At 44.5% G+C, this 17009-nt stretch overlaps 1 protein-coding gene across 2 annotated transcripts in view; it reads left to right on the forward strand.

The window, feature by feature from the left end:
* Positions 1-17009, forward strand: part of LOC148501128 (transmembrane protein 132A-like) — a 195562-nt gene that overhangs the window by 96973 nt on the left and 81580 nt on the right. For both annotated transcript variants that reach the window (XM_088450900.1, XM_088450901.1), the window contains exons 2-5: positions 2352-2572; positions 9618-9824; positions 16019-16320; positions 16404-16547. In XM_088450900.1, coding sequence (XP_088307026.1) covers positions 2352-2572; positions 9618-9824; positions 16019-16320; positions 16404-16547 — 874 coding nt within the window. The remainder of the gene's footprint in view (positions 1-2351; positions 2573-9617; positions 9825-16018; positions 16321-16403; positions 16548-17009) is intronic.

Below are 17009 nucleotides of genomic sequence, written 5' to 3' on the forward strand. Positions count from 1 at the left end.
TCGATTAGGGATAGTGAATAAATGACAAAAAGGATCGAGCGCTATATATAATAAATGCGTGGTACCTGTAAAAAAAAGTGGTTAATATAGTGTTTATAGCTCCTTTTGGACAATGTAATATGAATGGTGGGTCCCGTTTGCAAAGTCACTCTGCTGCAAACATCAGAAACCAACTGTCCCTATCTTACCCTGAATAAGATCCTCCAATCTCTCCAGTGAGTGAGTATAGGTTCAATCGGGGAGCTTGATCTCGGAGCTTGGCCTCAGCTCCTGCTCCACTGTGTGTTGGCAGCGTCTGAGCCCGATGCGGCCGCGGCTGATGACGTCAACGGAGTCCGTGTGGGCAGAGTGAACAGCTAGATCGCCGGAGTATCCAATGCTACAGGGGGGTCCACCAATTGCCTCCAACGCGTTTCGTGCGTCATGCGCACTTTATCAAGGATGGCATAGGTAGCGTCAGGCTGTCTTTAAATACCTAAAAAACTTTATTGATTTCAATTAAAAACCAGAACTTCCTGCCGGAAATGGATCAGAAAAAGGCGGTGTCCATGTGCCTGGCTTCCATTTTAAAACTCATATAGTATTTATTTATCTATTTTAAAATTAACCACATATATAAATTGGTACCACTTGTGAAAATGTTAATTATACTGATGTGTATTAAAAACTTACATGTATTTATAAAAAGGCTGTTAATTCGATGTCTATATTAAGTCCACCGGGCTGTAGGGTTTATCCAGCCATTTTTTGGAGAAGCATGAAAAAAATCCAGAAGGTCTACACTTTATTATAATACAAAAAATCCAACAAAATTGGAGGGGTGGTGACGTAGTTAATGCCCCCTGAGAAGCATAGAGACCAAATGGATTATGAACTAAAAACCCTACAGCCCGGTGGGCTTAATATAGACATCGAATTAACAGCCTGATAGAGCCAAAAGCACTCCAGGGCTTGCGGCAGCGAGACCCTACCGCAGGGTCTCGTCGCAAGCCCAATGGTCGCGATGGTCTTGACCATCACGACCATCATTTTGGCCGCTCGCTATAGCTGTGGGTGGTCACCCAAAGCTATGCGACCGGCCAGGAGGCCGCTCCAAAAAGGAGGAGGGACGGCCCTGATTCAGAGCGAGTGCTCTGTCAGAGCGTCCAGCTCTGAATCAGGGCCAGAGTCCAGAATAAAATGTATGCAGAAATATGCAATAGTATCAAATTAACTGGAAAAAAGGTCCGGACTTAAACTTTGTTTGGAAGTATGCAATTGTCCCTAATTGGATTTAAGTCACTGTAATCCTTAGGGATACCCACTACTCACAGCACCAACACCATTGCAATCCTCAATGGATCTTTATCAAGGTGTGAACTAATGGTGGGTTTCTGAAAATCTCGGGGGATTTAGGGTTAGGCACACCCACGGGAGGGTTAGCTTTAGGGTACAGGGAGGGAGTGCTAGAGTTAGGCACCACGGGGGGGGGGTCTTAGGGTTAGACACCCCCCCCCCCCTGGAGTCTTAGGGTTAGGCACCCCCAAGGGAAGGTTAGGGGGGAGAGGGGAGGGTTAAATATACTTACGAGCCAGCATCTGGATTTTTATCTGTCTTGCTCCTCTTGTCGGGATATGAACCGGTGGCTTGTAAGACATCTGTATTTCATACCCATTCTGGGTTCACAGGGCCCCCACCCTGACTCACCTGGCTGCATGGGTCAATTTTTCTTTTGGGGACAGATTCTCTCATTTTGTGTAAGAGTGTTTCTGATCTACGATTGCACTTCCTTTTCCTGCTTTGAGGCTTGTTAACTAAACTGAAGTCCTATGGCTAGAGGCGGGTTATATATGGAGGAGGACCCAAGGCATCCTGGGAGCTGAAGCTTTAACTGCTTGGTGCCTGGTCTCCAACCATAATATCCCCATGGTATCCCTGTGGACCTTGCAGAAAAGGAGTTATCTAGGTAAGTCTATCATAACTCTTATTGTTTGCGATTTTGTGTAAACTATACATTTTTGTATTTGCACATACTTTCCAGCTATTCCAATTTAGGCAAGATAGCCTTGATTGGGGGCTTTGTCCCGTTGTCCCAATTGGATGGGAAGGTTGGGGAGATTATCCCGCCCACTGCAGCTCTGTATAGCAGGGCAGTGTTGAATGGGTTCTGCACATGCCTGCCAAAGTGGTGTTTCTGTGGGAGAGGTAAAGGACGAGGCAGTCCAGCATGTCAGAAGCACTGATCATGCCCTTGTAATGAGTGGCCATGGCCTCTTCTCAGATGTATATGAGCGGCACATAAGTCTTTGTCCCAATTTTACAATGTTAAAATCCATGCGGTTTGAAGTTACATATTTGTCGTTTTTTTTCAGCAGTCAGCAGTTCTCTGAGTGTACCCACACTGCCCGTCTCCATAGAGTTGAAAGATGTTCCACAGTATTTCCGCTTACAACATGCAATGCCTGGTGAGGATTCTGCAACATTGCCACAGGGAACTGTGTCACTGGCACACACAGAGACCTTTTTGGTTCCTCGTTTGGGATCTCGGGAGCCACATGTGAAAGCATCATTTCAGCATATACAAAACCATGAGGTAAAATAACAGATCAGTTTGCAAATTAAAAAGAAAAAAAAGGTTTATGAGAATGTAATAGCCTTTTGCTTATGGAAAACAATATTGTGAGTTTCAAGTGCGCAATGTCACTAGAACTGCTCCAAAATAAAAAAAAATTAATTATTATTATTGCTGCTAAATATATAAGTCGGCAAATATACTATTCTGTGACTTGGAAACTCATTGGGAGTGTGCCTGCAAATCTTCCCAAATAAGTGGTCCCTTTGGCCGACGAGACTCGTCTGGCTCTGTATCTAAAATGTTGTTTAAAATAAAACAAATATGTGGGGTGTGGGGTCCTCCCCAAAAGTGTTACAATCATTAATGCTTCTGCCTGGGCTGGTATTGAAAAAATTGGTGGGAGAAAGTGTTGGGTCAAACTGTAATTTCCATTACCAGCACCTAGCTAGCACCAGCCAGGGATGATTGCACTGTAGCAACAGGGACACGCGGCATGCGTTCCACCACTGACGAAGAAATTATCGGAAGCTCCCTGTTTTTCAGCAGCTTAAAAGTTGCAAAATAATGTGCAGGCTATTGCATTCTTACCCTGTGTGTTGCAGCTAGAGACAATACATTCTGTATATTGTCTCTGGTATTTCTTCTTCAGGGTCCTTAGGGATCCACAAGGATACCTTGGGGTGTAGGTGGTGGTTAGGACCGGACACCATACAGTTAAAGCTTTCAGCTCCCAGGATGCAAATCAGTTTTGTGTGGTGTCCGGCTCTAGTCGGTTCACCTTTTTATACAGGGGGCTGCCTTATGCAGTCCAAAGCTTTACTTTATGATTTATTTTTTTTTACAACTGAGGATGCAGCGTCAGACTGTCCTTTGGACGTCTGTGCTGCCACTCCATCCGGGTGCCGCAACACCATTGCCACCTGCATGCAAGTCATGGTCATTTCAGCGGGATCCCAGGGACCTGGCTAGCTGGCCCCACAGGACGTCAGGGGACGATGACCCGCGGAGTTGGCAGTCTTACCTGCGGTCTCTGGGGACAGACCGGAGACGCTGAGTGTGCACACCGGTCCGTCCGCGTGATCCACTAGACCACTAGGGTACAGAGGTGCGGGAAAACCTGGTCTCGGTGGTCAAAAATCATCATGGGGAGGTCAGCCATCCACTTTAAAGCGGCCCTTCAGCTCAGGGCACCATTCCTACGAGGTCTGGTCATCCTCAACTGCATTTGTCAGCAGGCCACGCCCCCTCTCTGAGCTCCGGCAGACATTTTCTATATAGTGACAGCCACAGCTATTCTTGGGAAAACGCAGGGTCCGGTCCCTCTACATACCTCTCCCTGGAGTCAGGTTATGTAGCGCTATTGCCTACCAGAAGTTGGGTCTCTGCCATAGATTCTGTGTAGTTGAAAGTGGTGCACACATTACAGTATAGAGGTTTATGCACTGTATGTGACTTACAGCAAGCGCTGTTGTATTTAGTTATACTCAATCTGTCGGCTTATGCCTGTCCCTGTCATTTTCTCTTTCTGAAACCCTGGTCTACCGGTGTATTGGGGGTTTATGTACTTCACTCTGAGGTAATCAGCGGTGAAGACAGTCATATACTGCTTAGGTGCACTTAGCTGTGCCATTAATCTGGGCTGTCATATCCTGCAGGTTTTCTATAAATACTATACTGCTCACACACTCCTATATTTGGTTCACTGTGCATGCATTCAGTTGCCTATTGCCCAGTACCCTAGTGTGTGTTACATGTAATTGGTGCATACTTGAACTGTAATTTGCTCAGTAACATATTGTATGTTTCTGTTCTCTACAGTTATGTCTAACAAGAGCAGGAGTACAAAACAATCAGCTGCACCTGTTGCACTCACATGCAAATCTTGGGCTGTTGGTTTAACTCAGGAAGATTTAGTTCAGGATGGCCTTTATGCTGACTGTTATTCGGTGACTGGTCAATCAGCTCTATTAACCCCTGCACAGGAGCCTCCCTGGGCTTTCTTTTCACAGGCGCTGACCTCCATTGCAGACCACCTGGCTGTCCCTGCTGTAATTCCTCCAATGGAATTGCCACAGCAGGTACAGACATGCAGGTACCTCCTATTCCACCTCCGTGGGTTGATACCCTATCCTCCTCTGTGCGGAGTCTGGCAGCTATGGCCTTTCAGACTATGCTACAGGGGGATAACCCCATACCTGGTAAATCTGCCAAGCGTCTTGTGTTATCCTCATGGATACGGAGGTATCTTCAGAGGCAGATGAGGATGACGGCTCTACTGCGGAGTCCCTCACTAGAGACGATGTGCTTCAACCCAATATGGACATACCAGCCTTGGTGTGGGCGGTCAGGTCTGTTCTTCAAATTGAAGATGAAGAAACCTGTCCCTAAATCCAAACACCCAGTGTTTAAACGACAAAAGGTGGTTGTGGCTGAGTTTCCTCTCTCGGATCAGTCAGCTGAACACACGGCGGCTTGGCAAACACCGGGTAAGAAGTTTCGGCCACAAAAGCGGTTTCGGAAGTTTTACCCTTTTCCTACCGCTCATTGTACTAAGTGGGAAACCCCTCCAGCAGTGGACTCCTATATTACCAGATTGGTTAAATCCACTACGTTGCCTATTCTTACGGCATCCTAACTGAAGGAGCCTATAGATAGGAAGATGGATACAGCTCTGAAAACTGTATACTCTTGGTGGAATTGCTCGTCCTACCATAGCTATTGCCTGGGTGGCTAAGGCAAATGAGAGCTGGGTAGACACCTTAGATCGATCGATCTCTGTCTCTCTCTCTCTCTCTCTGTCTCTCTCTCTGTCTCTCTCTCTCTCTCTCTCTCTCTCTTCCCCCCCCCCCCCCCTCACGAGATCAGATGGCATGCATTGCTCACCTTAAGGATGCAGCTGCATATATTGGAGAAGTCTGCTAGCATCCAGGGCATCAGCTACCTCAGTGCCTAACCCTAATTCTCCCCAGGAGCCCTATGATCGGTATGCCTGCCGTCAAGCTCCCGGCGTAGGTAAAATGACAGGCGTCGGGATCTCTATGCCTGTGATTAGACCCCTGCCGGGATTAGACAGTCGGGAAGCCGGCAGTCGGCATTTCGACGTCTGTTTCTTGACTGCATCCCATTAAGAAGGCCTCCCCTCCAATTCTTTTACAAAGGGCTCCCAGTGGACCCAGACATGGCCAGGCTTCTACAAAATGCCATTCAGTCCTTGCTGCTAGCGGGGGTAATAGTGCCAGTTCCATCCTCTCATCGGGGGAACGGTTACTATTCTACACGGTTCCTGGTGAAGAAACCAAAGGGGTCTCATCGACGTATTCTGAATCTCAAGTCCCTGAACTAGTTTGTCAAGGTGCCAAGGTTTTGGATGGAAACTTTGCAGTTAATTGTTCTGGCTATGGAGCCTGGTGATTTTATGGTTTCCCTGGACATTCAGGACGCATACCTACATGTGCCTATAGCACCATCTCATCAAAAATTTGTTTTGCTTGCTGTTCTACAGCAACCTTTTCAGTTTCAGGCTCTTCCCTTTGAACTGGCTACTGCTCCACGGGTATTTACCAAAGTTATGGCTGCCCATCTGCGTGGTCAGGGAGTCAGATTACTACCATACCTGGATGACCTACTGCTCCTGGCAATGTCTCCAGAGATTCTCCAACGACATCTGCAGATAACCATTACCTCTCTACAAAAGCGTGGTTGGTTGATCAATTGGAAGAAGTCCTCCCTAAATCTGTCTCAGCGGATGGTTCATCTGGGAGCTATGCTGGATTCTCAAACACAGAGAATTTTCCTGACTGAGGACAAGATTGCTACACTTCAAACACGCCTTTGCAGGTTCCTCCGCAACCGCAGAGTGTCTATTCATGTGGCTATGCAGATTCTGGGATCCATGGTATACACTTTCAACATGGTGGAATACGCCCCAGGCCCAGGCCACTCCATGCCACTACGCCTGATTCTATCCAGAAGATCAGATCCCAGACAATGATTTGTTCTTTCTCTCTGCCTCCCTCGCGCGCGCTCTCCCTCCCCCTATTCGGCTGTCCCTTTCTTGGTGGTTGGAGACGTCCCACCTGACCAAAGGGTGCTCCTTTTGTCTCTCTCGCGCGCGCGCTCTCCCTCCCCCCATTCGGCTGTACCCTTTCTTGGTGGTTGGAGACGTCCCACCTGACCAAAGGGCGCTCCTTTTGGATTCTTCACAACAGACTCCAGTCTCCAAGGATGGGGCGCATTCTCGCATGGGCCGAGGGACACATCCCGCTGTCTCCGCGGTGTTCATTCCGTGAGCACTAAATTGGGAAGCAGACTTCCTCAGCCAAAACGACGTGCATACAGTGGAATGGGGTCTCAACCCAGAATTCTTTCAACCTACTGGACAAATGGGGCCTACCAGAGCTAGACCTTATGTCCTCTCGACAGTCGCAAGCTGCTGGTGTACGGGTCCAGAACAAGGGATGCCGAAGCAGCCTTCGTAGACTTTGTCAGTACAGTGGACCTTCCATCTGGCGTATCGCTTTTCTCCGGTCTCCCTGCTTCCTTGAGTTCTTCGGAAGTTCAAGCAAAATGGAGGCATGCTCCTACTGGTGGCAGCAGCTTGGCCCAGACGGCATTGATACTCAGATCTTCTGAGCCTCTCCATAGACACGACAGGTGTGCTTCCTTGATAGTCAAACCTGTTATCTCAGGGTCCTTGCCTCCATTCAGACCTGGGTCGGCTGTCTTTGACGGAGTAGCTTTTGAGACATCCCTCCTAAGGTCCAAGGGTTTCGCTCGCTCTGTGGTTCAGACTATGCTCCGGACCCATAAGCCGGCCTCTGCGCGTATTGTAAGCTTAAGAGCAGGGCCTTCCTACCTATATATCTGTGTGTTATTACCCAGTTTTGTTGTATTTATGTTTCCAATTGTAAAGCGCAACGGAATATGCTGCGCTATATAAAACTGTTTATTATCACAGAGAGTGGCATACCTATTTTTAATGGTGCGCCACTAAGCGTTATGACCCTCAAGTGTTTAGGGTCTCTAGAGTCCTGGCCTTCCTTCAAGCCGAATTGGACCAAGGACTCCATCTTAGTTCATTGAAAGTGCAGGTCTCTGCCTTATCCATATGGTTTCAGCGAAAAATTGCTGCCATGATGGATATTCACAGGTTGTCCTCCACATACAACCTCACTTTGATCCTCCAGTGGCTTTATGGGATTTGTCAGTGGTTCTCCAGGCCCCCTTCAGGGTCCATTTGAGCCTTTGGAGTCTGTGGACTTCAAGTGGCTCACGGCTAAGATTCTGTTTCTTCTAGCTATAGCGTCAGCCAGAAGGGTGTCAGATTTTAGGGGTGCTTTCTTTTCTCTCCCCATTTCTGATTTTCCATCAGGACTCTCTTCCTCTTTTATGGTTTTCAAAAGAAGGGCTGGCCTGCCAACATACTCTGGCCAGGTGGATTTGCATGACTATACCCAGACAGACCTTCCTGTGCCAGCTTCTGTCACTTCTCATTCCACTCGCTCTGTCCGTCCCTCGTGGGCAGCACGATGTGACGTCTCAGCTGAACAGCTTTGTAAGGCGGCCATGTGGTCTTCTGTCCACCCCCTTTCTCAGGTTCTATGCCTTTGATATGTTTGCCTCTCAGGATGGTTCCTTTAGGCGCAGGATTCTCCTCTCAGCTTAGTGCCCCCCGACCTTGAATACTGCTTTGGGACATCCCCTAGGTATCCTGTGAGTCCCTATGGACCCTGAAGAAGAAAATTAGTTATGGTAAAACGTAACTTTGGTTAACTCTTTCTTCGATGTCCATAGTGTCCACAGGGCGCCCGTCCTGACGCACCAGGTTTTTATGGGTTGTGCTTCTGGTCACCAGTTTACCATTTCCTATCTGTAGAGTGCAATTCTTCTGTGTGAGAGGTCTTCTCTCCTATCCTCCTCGGGCTTGCTAAAAAACTGATTTGCCTCAGGCTGGGGGGGAGGGGTGTAGGGGAGAGGACTGGAGCATCCAGGGAGGGAAAAGCTTTAACTGCATTGTATCCAGTCCTAACTACCACCAAGGTATATATAACAAGGTGTCCCTGTGGACCCTATGGTCTTAGAAGAGAGTTAACAAAGGTAAGTTTTACCATAACACTATTTTACCTAGATGTAGTCAGCATCCCGGCGTGCAGGATATAGATGGTCACAATAACGGAACCGGCATCCCGGCTCCAGTATCCCAACCGCCAGCATCCTGAAGGTAAGTATCGGGTGTTAGGGGAGGATTAGGGTTAGGTACTAAGGGAGGTGAGAGAGGTTTAGGGGAGGGGGAGTTTAGGTTTAACCACTAGGGAGGGTGAGGGTTAGGAGGTTATGGTTAGCGTTAAAGTACTTACTTGGTAGTGTCGGGATTCTGACTGGCGGCATCCTGACCGCTGGGATCCCATACCCAACACTTATTTGATAGTCTATAACACAATGCTGCTTGCCTTATCGGAGTGACAGACGCTCTTTTCATTTAGAGCATTGAGACATCTTTTAATTTTTATGCATTTTATTCATAAAATGACTCGCACACCATTATACAGAAAGAAATAATAGATCAGTTGTACAGTGCACTGAGGTAATTACATATTTAAAATTGTGTTCGCATACCATGTAGAGTCCATTCTAGTGGCTAGTGTCTAACTTGGTGTACTGTGCACTTGTTTTTAGGAGAAGAAATGGGAGTTATCATTCAGTAGCTACTGTAGTTAACTCTAAGAACGGTCTAGTTAAGAGTAGGGTCTTTGTAAGGATGCTGTTAGAGACCCCTTCTAGCACAACTGCAACTAGCTCAGGAAATACGAAAAGCGAGAAAAAAAAGAGGTGGAACACAAATGTCCCTTTCTAAATACTGACCTTCGCATACAATGTATTGCTTTCTTAAAGTCTTTTTTTCTGCCCTGTCTGTCTAATTTCCCTATAGATGTCACTTTACTATTGTTAACGCCAAGGCATTTTTAATTCCTTGTTTTTTGCTTAAAATTATTTGGTTTATATTGTGTTACCTGACATTATCTTTTTTATTCAGTTGCGTTATCAGTTTACATCTCAATTGCAGAGTGTTCCATGGGATTTACTAGGAGCCCGAGTGAAGGGAATTAAAGGAGAAGTGGTTGGTGGGGAGGTTTGCCTCACTGATCCTGTGGCACGCATTTTATTTCATCGGTCAGGAACTGATGGGCAAAACAAAGCATCTCAGGACCAATGTGTGAGTGTAAAAGCGACACATGGAGAGTTGAGTATTCACGGCTCCTGCAAAATACAGGTGGGTCATCGTGTGTCCTTTACAACCTTTCTTTTAGTATTTCATGTAGTAGTCCTGTGCTATTGTTACTTTTCTTATATGCTATAGCAAAAGAGTATCCTTTTAGCTTATGATGTGTACACATCCAGTGCTAATCTGGTGTTTTAAAGATGAGCGCTTTTGCCCTGTGTCTGCAGATATTGTTTGACCCCATTAACATGCCCAGTGATGTCAGAAGTGATTGAGATGTTTGGACTGTGTGCTAATCTGCTGGATTTAGTGTGACTAAATGAAACTGATATCATGCGACTTCACCCTCCTGCACTAGATTAAGAGAAATCTTATTATTAATCTCTGCTATTGGGGTAATACTGCTGCTTCTATCTAACTTTCTGTGACTTCTTGCTTGCCTCCATTCTCATAATCACATCATGACTGTCCCCGTCATATACTGTCCTGTTCTCAGGAACATAAACACAGATGGATAGGTTATTGCCACCGACGATATCCGCACACTCAGTTACAGAAATAAACTGCTGCTGATCATCTTATTGTCTACTGCTGGGGTAGGCAACCTGTGGAACTCCAGCTGCTGTGGAACTACACAAACCAGCATGTCCTACCTCCGTTTTAGCGTGCCGTAACAGGAAAACTGTGGCATGGGATGTGTTATGCCACAGGTTGCCTTCCCCTGGTTTACAGGTTGTTCTACTCTCACTTCAAAACTGACATCTTGTGTGCACAGATGTTGATTGAATATAATACAACTATAGTACAACTATAGTTAAAAAAATATATATTCACGAGCTATGTAATCATACATTGTGCGTGCTGCACACACTGCATGATCTGCTGTATAACGGCATGATGTATCGTTACATACTGCATGTAACTACACAGCATCGGGTATCCGGATGGAAGTTCAGTAGGGACAGATGGTCAATGCACACAATGTCGACGGGGGACAAATGGTCGACACATTTTTCCATGGATTTTTAATGTTAGGGTTAGGAACTTGGGGAAGGGTTCACATAGCAGATGGGATGATTCAATAAACGACGGTGAGGACGTACACACTATACAATGTCAGGATAATATATTGTATATCAAAAGATAGTTATGTACCAAGCAAAAGTACAAATTTATTATTTATTTATTACCAGTTATTTATATAGCGCACACATATTCCACAGCGCTTTACAGAGAATATTTGGCCATTCACATCAGTCCCTGCCCCAGTGGAGTTTACAATCTATATTCCCTACCACATGTACATGCGCGCACACACAAGGGTTAATTTTGGCCAATTAGCCTACCAGTATAGTTTTGGAGTGTGGGAGGAAACCGGAGTACCCGGAGGAAACCCACGCAAGCACAGGGAGAATATACAAACTCCACACAGTGGAGTGGAGTGGTAGTAATCGAACCTACGACCTTAGTGCTGTGAGTCTGTAATGCTGACCATTACACAGTCTGTGCTGCCCTGAAAAATATAAGGGAGCAATGTGGTAATCCCTGTTTACTCTTTATTTAATTACTTTTTAATCATAAATAGTCAACTGTCAGCATAAATACAATCTTCAATAGAATGTACATAATGTTGTTATAGAAGGGGATGGGCTGCACTTCGAGGTGTGGTGGAAATGGGGGGGGATGAGTCTATATAGGTGAGGAGGGGTGGAGAGGGTGGTGTGAAGGTGCTGCAATTTAAAGTAGGGGTACCTGGTCCAACTGGTGGTTAAGAGTAAATGTGTAGGTGTTACGTGTGCTCCTTGATTGTGTGTGCAGGTTGGGGTAGAGGGAGGGGTAGTGTGTCTACAGTGAGGGAATGGCTATATGCTGATTGCTGACTGATGTGGTAATATGGTGGGTGATCAGGTTTCTGTATGTGGGGTAGGTTGATGATGGGAATATTAAAGTGGGTAGAGTGGGTGTGTGAACTGACTTATAAACAAAGAGACCAGGCAAATAGATTCCAATCCTGTTTTAGGCACAGTACTACTCTAGGATGGTGATATTATAAAACGTATTACAGGTAATTGGGGCTGGTTTGGTAGGGTAGACGTGTTCAGGCCTCTTAGGAGAGGTGTAGTCCGGTATATTTCTCGGTTGGGATGTGGGTAGACCCTTTCAGGAGGCTCCTTACCGTGCGGTCCTTACTACCTGCACATTCCCCTGCTGGTCTACAGACTCAAGAACCGAGACACCTTGTGTGCTGGTGTTGTGAATACCTCTAGATGGTGGCGCCCCGCGCTTGTGAAGAGACATGCTTACCTGGTATTTGTGGATCAGTACTTGTTCAACTGTATCGATGTACCTGTTTGTAGGTATGAGGTATTCACGATCACGTTGTCTAATCACTGTGGCAGCGATGCGGCACAGAGATGTTGTAGCTGGCGGAGGACCTGACCCCACGGTCCCGTGGGAATAACATTTTGTCAGGTCGTCCGCTCCGTGTGTGCTCACTGCTCCTTCAAGCCTGTAAGGGGGCATGCAGTTCTTCCGGTTTGCTGAAGGACCACTGTGTGAGCTGCGGCCGGTGTTAATGTCAATGGTGGGATTCCGATGGATGGTGGTATGTGTTGTGCAGAACCCTTCAGCTCGTTTTGGCCTTTGGACCTCTCTCAAGGAGAAAGGCCCATACGCGTTTACCACTTGTATAAGCTTTTAAATATACAAAAGCAAGTAATTCAGCAGTTCTTTAGGGGTCTATTTACTAATCTTTGTTAGAAGAAAAAGTGAACGGAAGTAAGGTACAAGCCAATCACCTCCTATTTGTCATTTTACAAACACAGCCTGTGACATGGCAGTTAGGAGCTGATTGGCTGGCACCTTACCTTCATTCACTTTATCTCCTAATACAGCTTAGTAAATAGACTCCTCAATCACTCCCCAGCAATTACTACTACTAAATATACCACCATAAGGTGATCACACCACATTAACGGTTCTGTGCGTGATGACCATTACATAAAATCCATTTCTCACATGCAGTTTGAGCTTGAAGTCCTAGCGTTGTAAGTCTTTCCAGGTCATAACATCAAAATAATTTTTGGCTGATTCCCACATGGGAGTGCTGGCAACATTTGACAGGTATAAAAGATCGACAGTCAATAGGTCAACAGGTACAAAAAGTTGGTAGAAGGTCAACAGGGTTAAAAGGCTGGAAGGCTCAAATAATCAAAACATTTTTTTTTTTTCTTTTGTAATATAACCCTAACCCTCCCCTTTGTGCTTAACCTTAATCTTAATGCTGAAAAACCATTTTAAAAAAAACACCACACAAACCATTTTTTGTGGTGATCATTTCAACATGTTGGCCTTTTAACAATGTTCACCATCTGGTGACTGTCCAGATACATAAGATTGTATCGGCAAAAATGAGCCTTCACAAAAACTGAGTGGATGTGACTTGTTTAATGTTAGTATGGTTCCATATAAACCAATAAAATATATAAAAAAAATTGTTATTCAAAAGAGCTTTAATCAGAGTAGTAATTTATCCCGTGAGACTGGTTGACAAAGGAGCATGTTGGCCCTTACTGCTTCGAGACAGTAATATTCAGCTGTCAGTGCTATATTTTATTGATACAGTACATTGTGGTGACATGTGATTTTTAACTGTAGCTGATTAACGGCAAAAAAAATTATACTCCTCTCCCTAAGTTAGCAGCTAAGCCATGCTGATATAAGAAAAGTGACTCGAAACTCCTGAGATCTGGCTCTATAACATCCTCATTCATGTTAAACACTTAAAAATTAGCAGCATGAAAATGGTAAGAGTGTTCCTAGTAAGTCTTCATACACTTCAAATAGCCTCTTATCCATTATTCTTTGTGTCCGAAAATTTAGAATTTTCACTGGACAAGCTGCTTAAATATTTTTGCAGATCATATGATAGTAAAAATAATCATATATTATAATAATTTCCTCTTTATATTTCTTTTTTTTGCTTTAACCAGCCCGCCAATATAAAAATCTCCCCGCCCTGCCAAACGAAGTCCCCCCATCACCCTGCAATTGCCAACACTATACCTATGTGCTAACAAAGTAACCATGAGACAAAATAAAAATGGATCCCTCCTGGGAACGGTAGATGGGCTTAAAATGGCAATCTTATAATGGTGATAATACAATTTTTGAGTTTATATCCTCATTTTAGTAAACATTTATCACAGTAAAAAAAACAATAAAATGACTGTGGAAAGAGGCGCATTTATTCAATAACTCGGACCATGCCCAGCAGAACCCTCAGATGTTCTGGCAGGCGTCCAAAACAGTCCTTAGGGGTAAAATCATTTCTTTGTTAATATGAAACAAGTTATTAGGTCTCATTTACCTGTGCTCCGAAGGAGTTGACTGATTCTTGCCATGCTTAGAAGACCAACCCCTACTGCTGCTCTTTGGGGTGATTCAATTGTTGGACGCCCCCCACTGGGCGTCTAAAGGATTGTGCGCCCAACTGAGCAATTAAATTGTGGCTCAGTTCGGTACCCCTAAAGCTGTGGGGACTCATTTCTTCTCGCAGCCTTCTGAGGTGCGAGAAGAAATGTGTGCAAAGTCGTTGTGAGGCTCCAATACATACAGTGTCAGACTTCTGCAGACTTTTTTATAATGCAAAGTAAACAAGACTTGCACCTGCTGTCTTAATTGACCTGACCTTTAAGTATGACTTGTGAGGAGTGCACGATAGACATTATGTTATTGTGGCTGATGAGTCATACACAGTCAATAACATAGACAAGTGATGTTGATTAAGATGAGTAATACACCGTTAAAAGACAGCTTGTAGTGTTTCAACATTTACTGTAACTACACGTCAATAGAAGTGTTGGGAGATTAGGGGAAATCTGGGGGAATGATAATGTATCAGTGGGCATGCGATGTCGGGATGCCCAGATTTGAATTCTCTGCCCCCTGGTCTGCACATTCCTGCTCTTATGTGGGTGATCAGAGAAAAAAGTCTACATGCCAAGCCATGGGCCCCCATAGACAGCACTACAAATGGGGTTAATCCCAGGAGGGGAGATCTGTCCTCCCAGAACAGCTCATCCCTAAATTCCCAGTTCCCAATTTTTCTTACAAATTCTCAGAATTTTTAGAAAACATTAGTCTACAAATACTTCATGCAATAAAAATACCTAAATTTACTTAAAGTGTTTTGGTTTTATTTTAATCAAAATTTGCATTAATATGAACTCAATGCAAATGTGTGCATATGTATTTTTTCTAAACCACACCAACCAATACTGTGATTTTTGCTTTGTCAACAAACCATCATTCAAAAAAATGCAAAATGCCGGACTCAGGTTTTCATAGTAAAATTTGAACTTGCAAATGATAATGCATTTTCTTGCTAGGTTCAGCAGTCTTGATTGAAATGCATAAAATGTGTAGTAGCAAGGCACACAAACTAGGAAACTGATCGCATTAAATGAGGGACCCCTCAGTTTGTAGAATCCAGAAAGAGGAAGATCTGGGCATCATAACCACCTCTGGATGACTATTATTTCTATAATGTAGTGCTCGGTGATCACCAGAAAGTAACTTCTGGATTTTTTGCTGTTCCATCATCAAATGGCTCTTCTGGTGTTGTCTGGTGATCACCAAAAAATAACTACTAAGTGGCCACATGGTTTAAAAATGGGGCCGCCTCTTTTTCAAATAAAATTTCCCTGGACTTTATTGAAGCTAGGATGGTGAGATCCTACATTTGTTAATGAGTTTTATGGTATTGTCTGATGATTTTATGCATGTCAATATCTTGTAAGTGAGCAAATTGTTTGAACAACTTGTATGATAAGGTGTCATCTTTGGAGAGATTTGTGCAAAAAGTGTTCCAGTCGTCTTTATATTTGAATGGAGGCCTTCACCCCTTCATTGCAAAAATATTACTTGGACCATACATTTGGGAAGTCTTTCATGCTGCTGTTTTTTACACCAGAAAGGGGCAGTAAGGTAACATGATTAATGAAAACCCACCCAAAGGACTATCCGTCATGCTGCCTACTAACCATTAGCATATTACTTTGGCAAATAAGTGCTGAGTATTTAACCCTTTTTCTCCAACTGTAAACCATTCATTCTATTGTGCATGAGGCTCAGTGATGTCTCTTTATCATTTGCCAAGATATTTCAAATACTTTGTCGTCTACACATACATTGCATTCTACAATTAGGTTATAACCAATTTCACAATGTTCTGTTCTTTTCAGCCTCCTCTTGATGTCTGTGTTGTGGAGATTCTCTTTTCACCTTCCTTGTTCACTCTTGTCTCGCTGCCTGTGAATGTAACAGTCTATTACTCTGTCTCTGAAGAATGCAAGTACTCTGATGAAGGGTCAGAGATTGTAGGGAATGTGCAAGTGGTGAGTGTGGGCACACCAAAAGTTCAGCAGCTAAGTGTGGGGGACTCTGTGATAGTCACACTTCCTGATAAGACTCTGTTACCTGGAGAGGTGTTCACAGCCTCGATCAGTCTAAGACACAATTGGACCTATCCTAGCTTCAGTTTGAGGTAAGGAATTAATGGAGAATGCTAATGTCTGGCTCATTAATTATGTTTGAATTGATATATCAGACTATATTAATATATTACAGGGTGCGCTGCCGAATTGGGTTGGAGCTTCTGTTTGCTCGTTCTGCTGCTCCTAACACATGGGCTGTAAAAATGGAGATGCAGCGAGGTGCCAAACACCATACTATAATAGGACATGTGACGCACAGAGGAGCTTCAGAGCGTAGGTGAGTCTGATCAGGTGCACTGATTTCTGAGCAGATGCATGTCTGGATCGTTCTACCCTGGGAAAATCCACTAAACCAAAAAATCAAATAATTAATTACATTTATATACAATGTGTTTGCTTCTTTACTCTAATGCCCATCTATGCTGAATATCTATCAGTCTTCATGTGGATGGCCGGCATGCCCACTGTTTTAACGATCCTTTTCGTCATAATTAGTATTGGCATGTACACTTACACCCAACAGTTGCTAGGTGCAAGAAACAGGCATCCCATCTCTGTCTGCGTGCTTCACATGAACACGGAAGCACACCACAATCTGTGCGGTCACACGGTAGCTGCGCAGAAACGTCCATTTTACAAAAAAAGTCTTCCGTTGACAAAGCGATCAAGCCATCTGCACTTTCAATATTCGCCCATGTGCGTGGATACGCAAATCCAATATTTCTTTTCCTCGCATGTG

The sequence above is a fragment of the Taudactylus pleione genome, unplaced genomic scaffold, assembly GCF_031769625.1.
Source record: "Taudactylus pleione unplaced genomic scaffold, aTauple2 ptg000534l, whole genome shotgun sequence".
Taxonomy (NCBI): domain Eukaryota; kingdom Metazoa; phylum Chordata; class Amphibia; order Anura; family Myobatrachidae; genus Taudactylus; species Taudactylus pleione.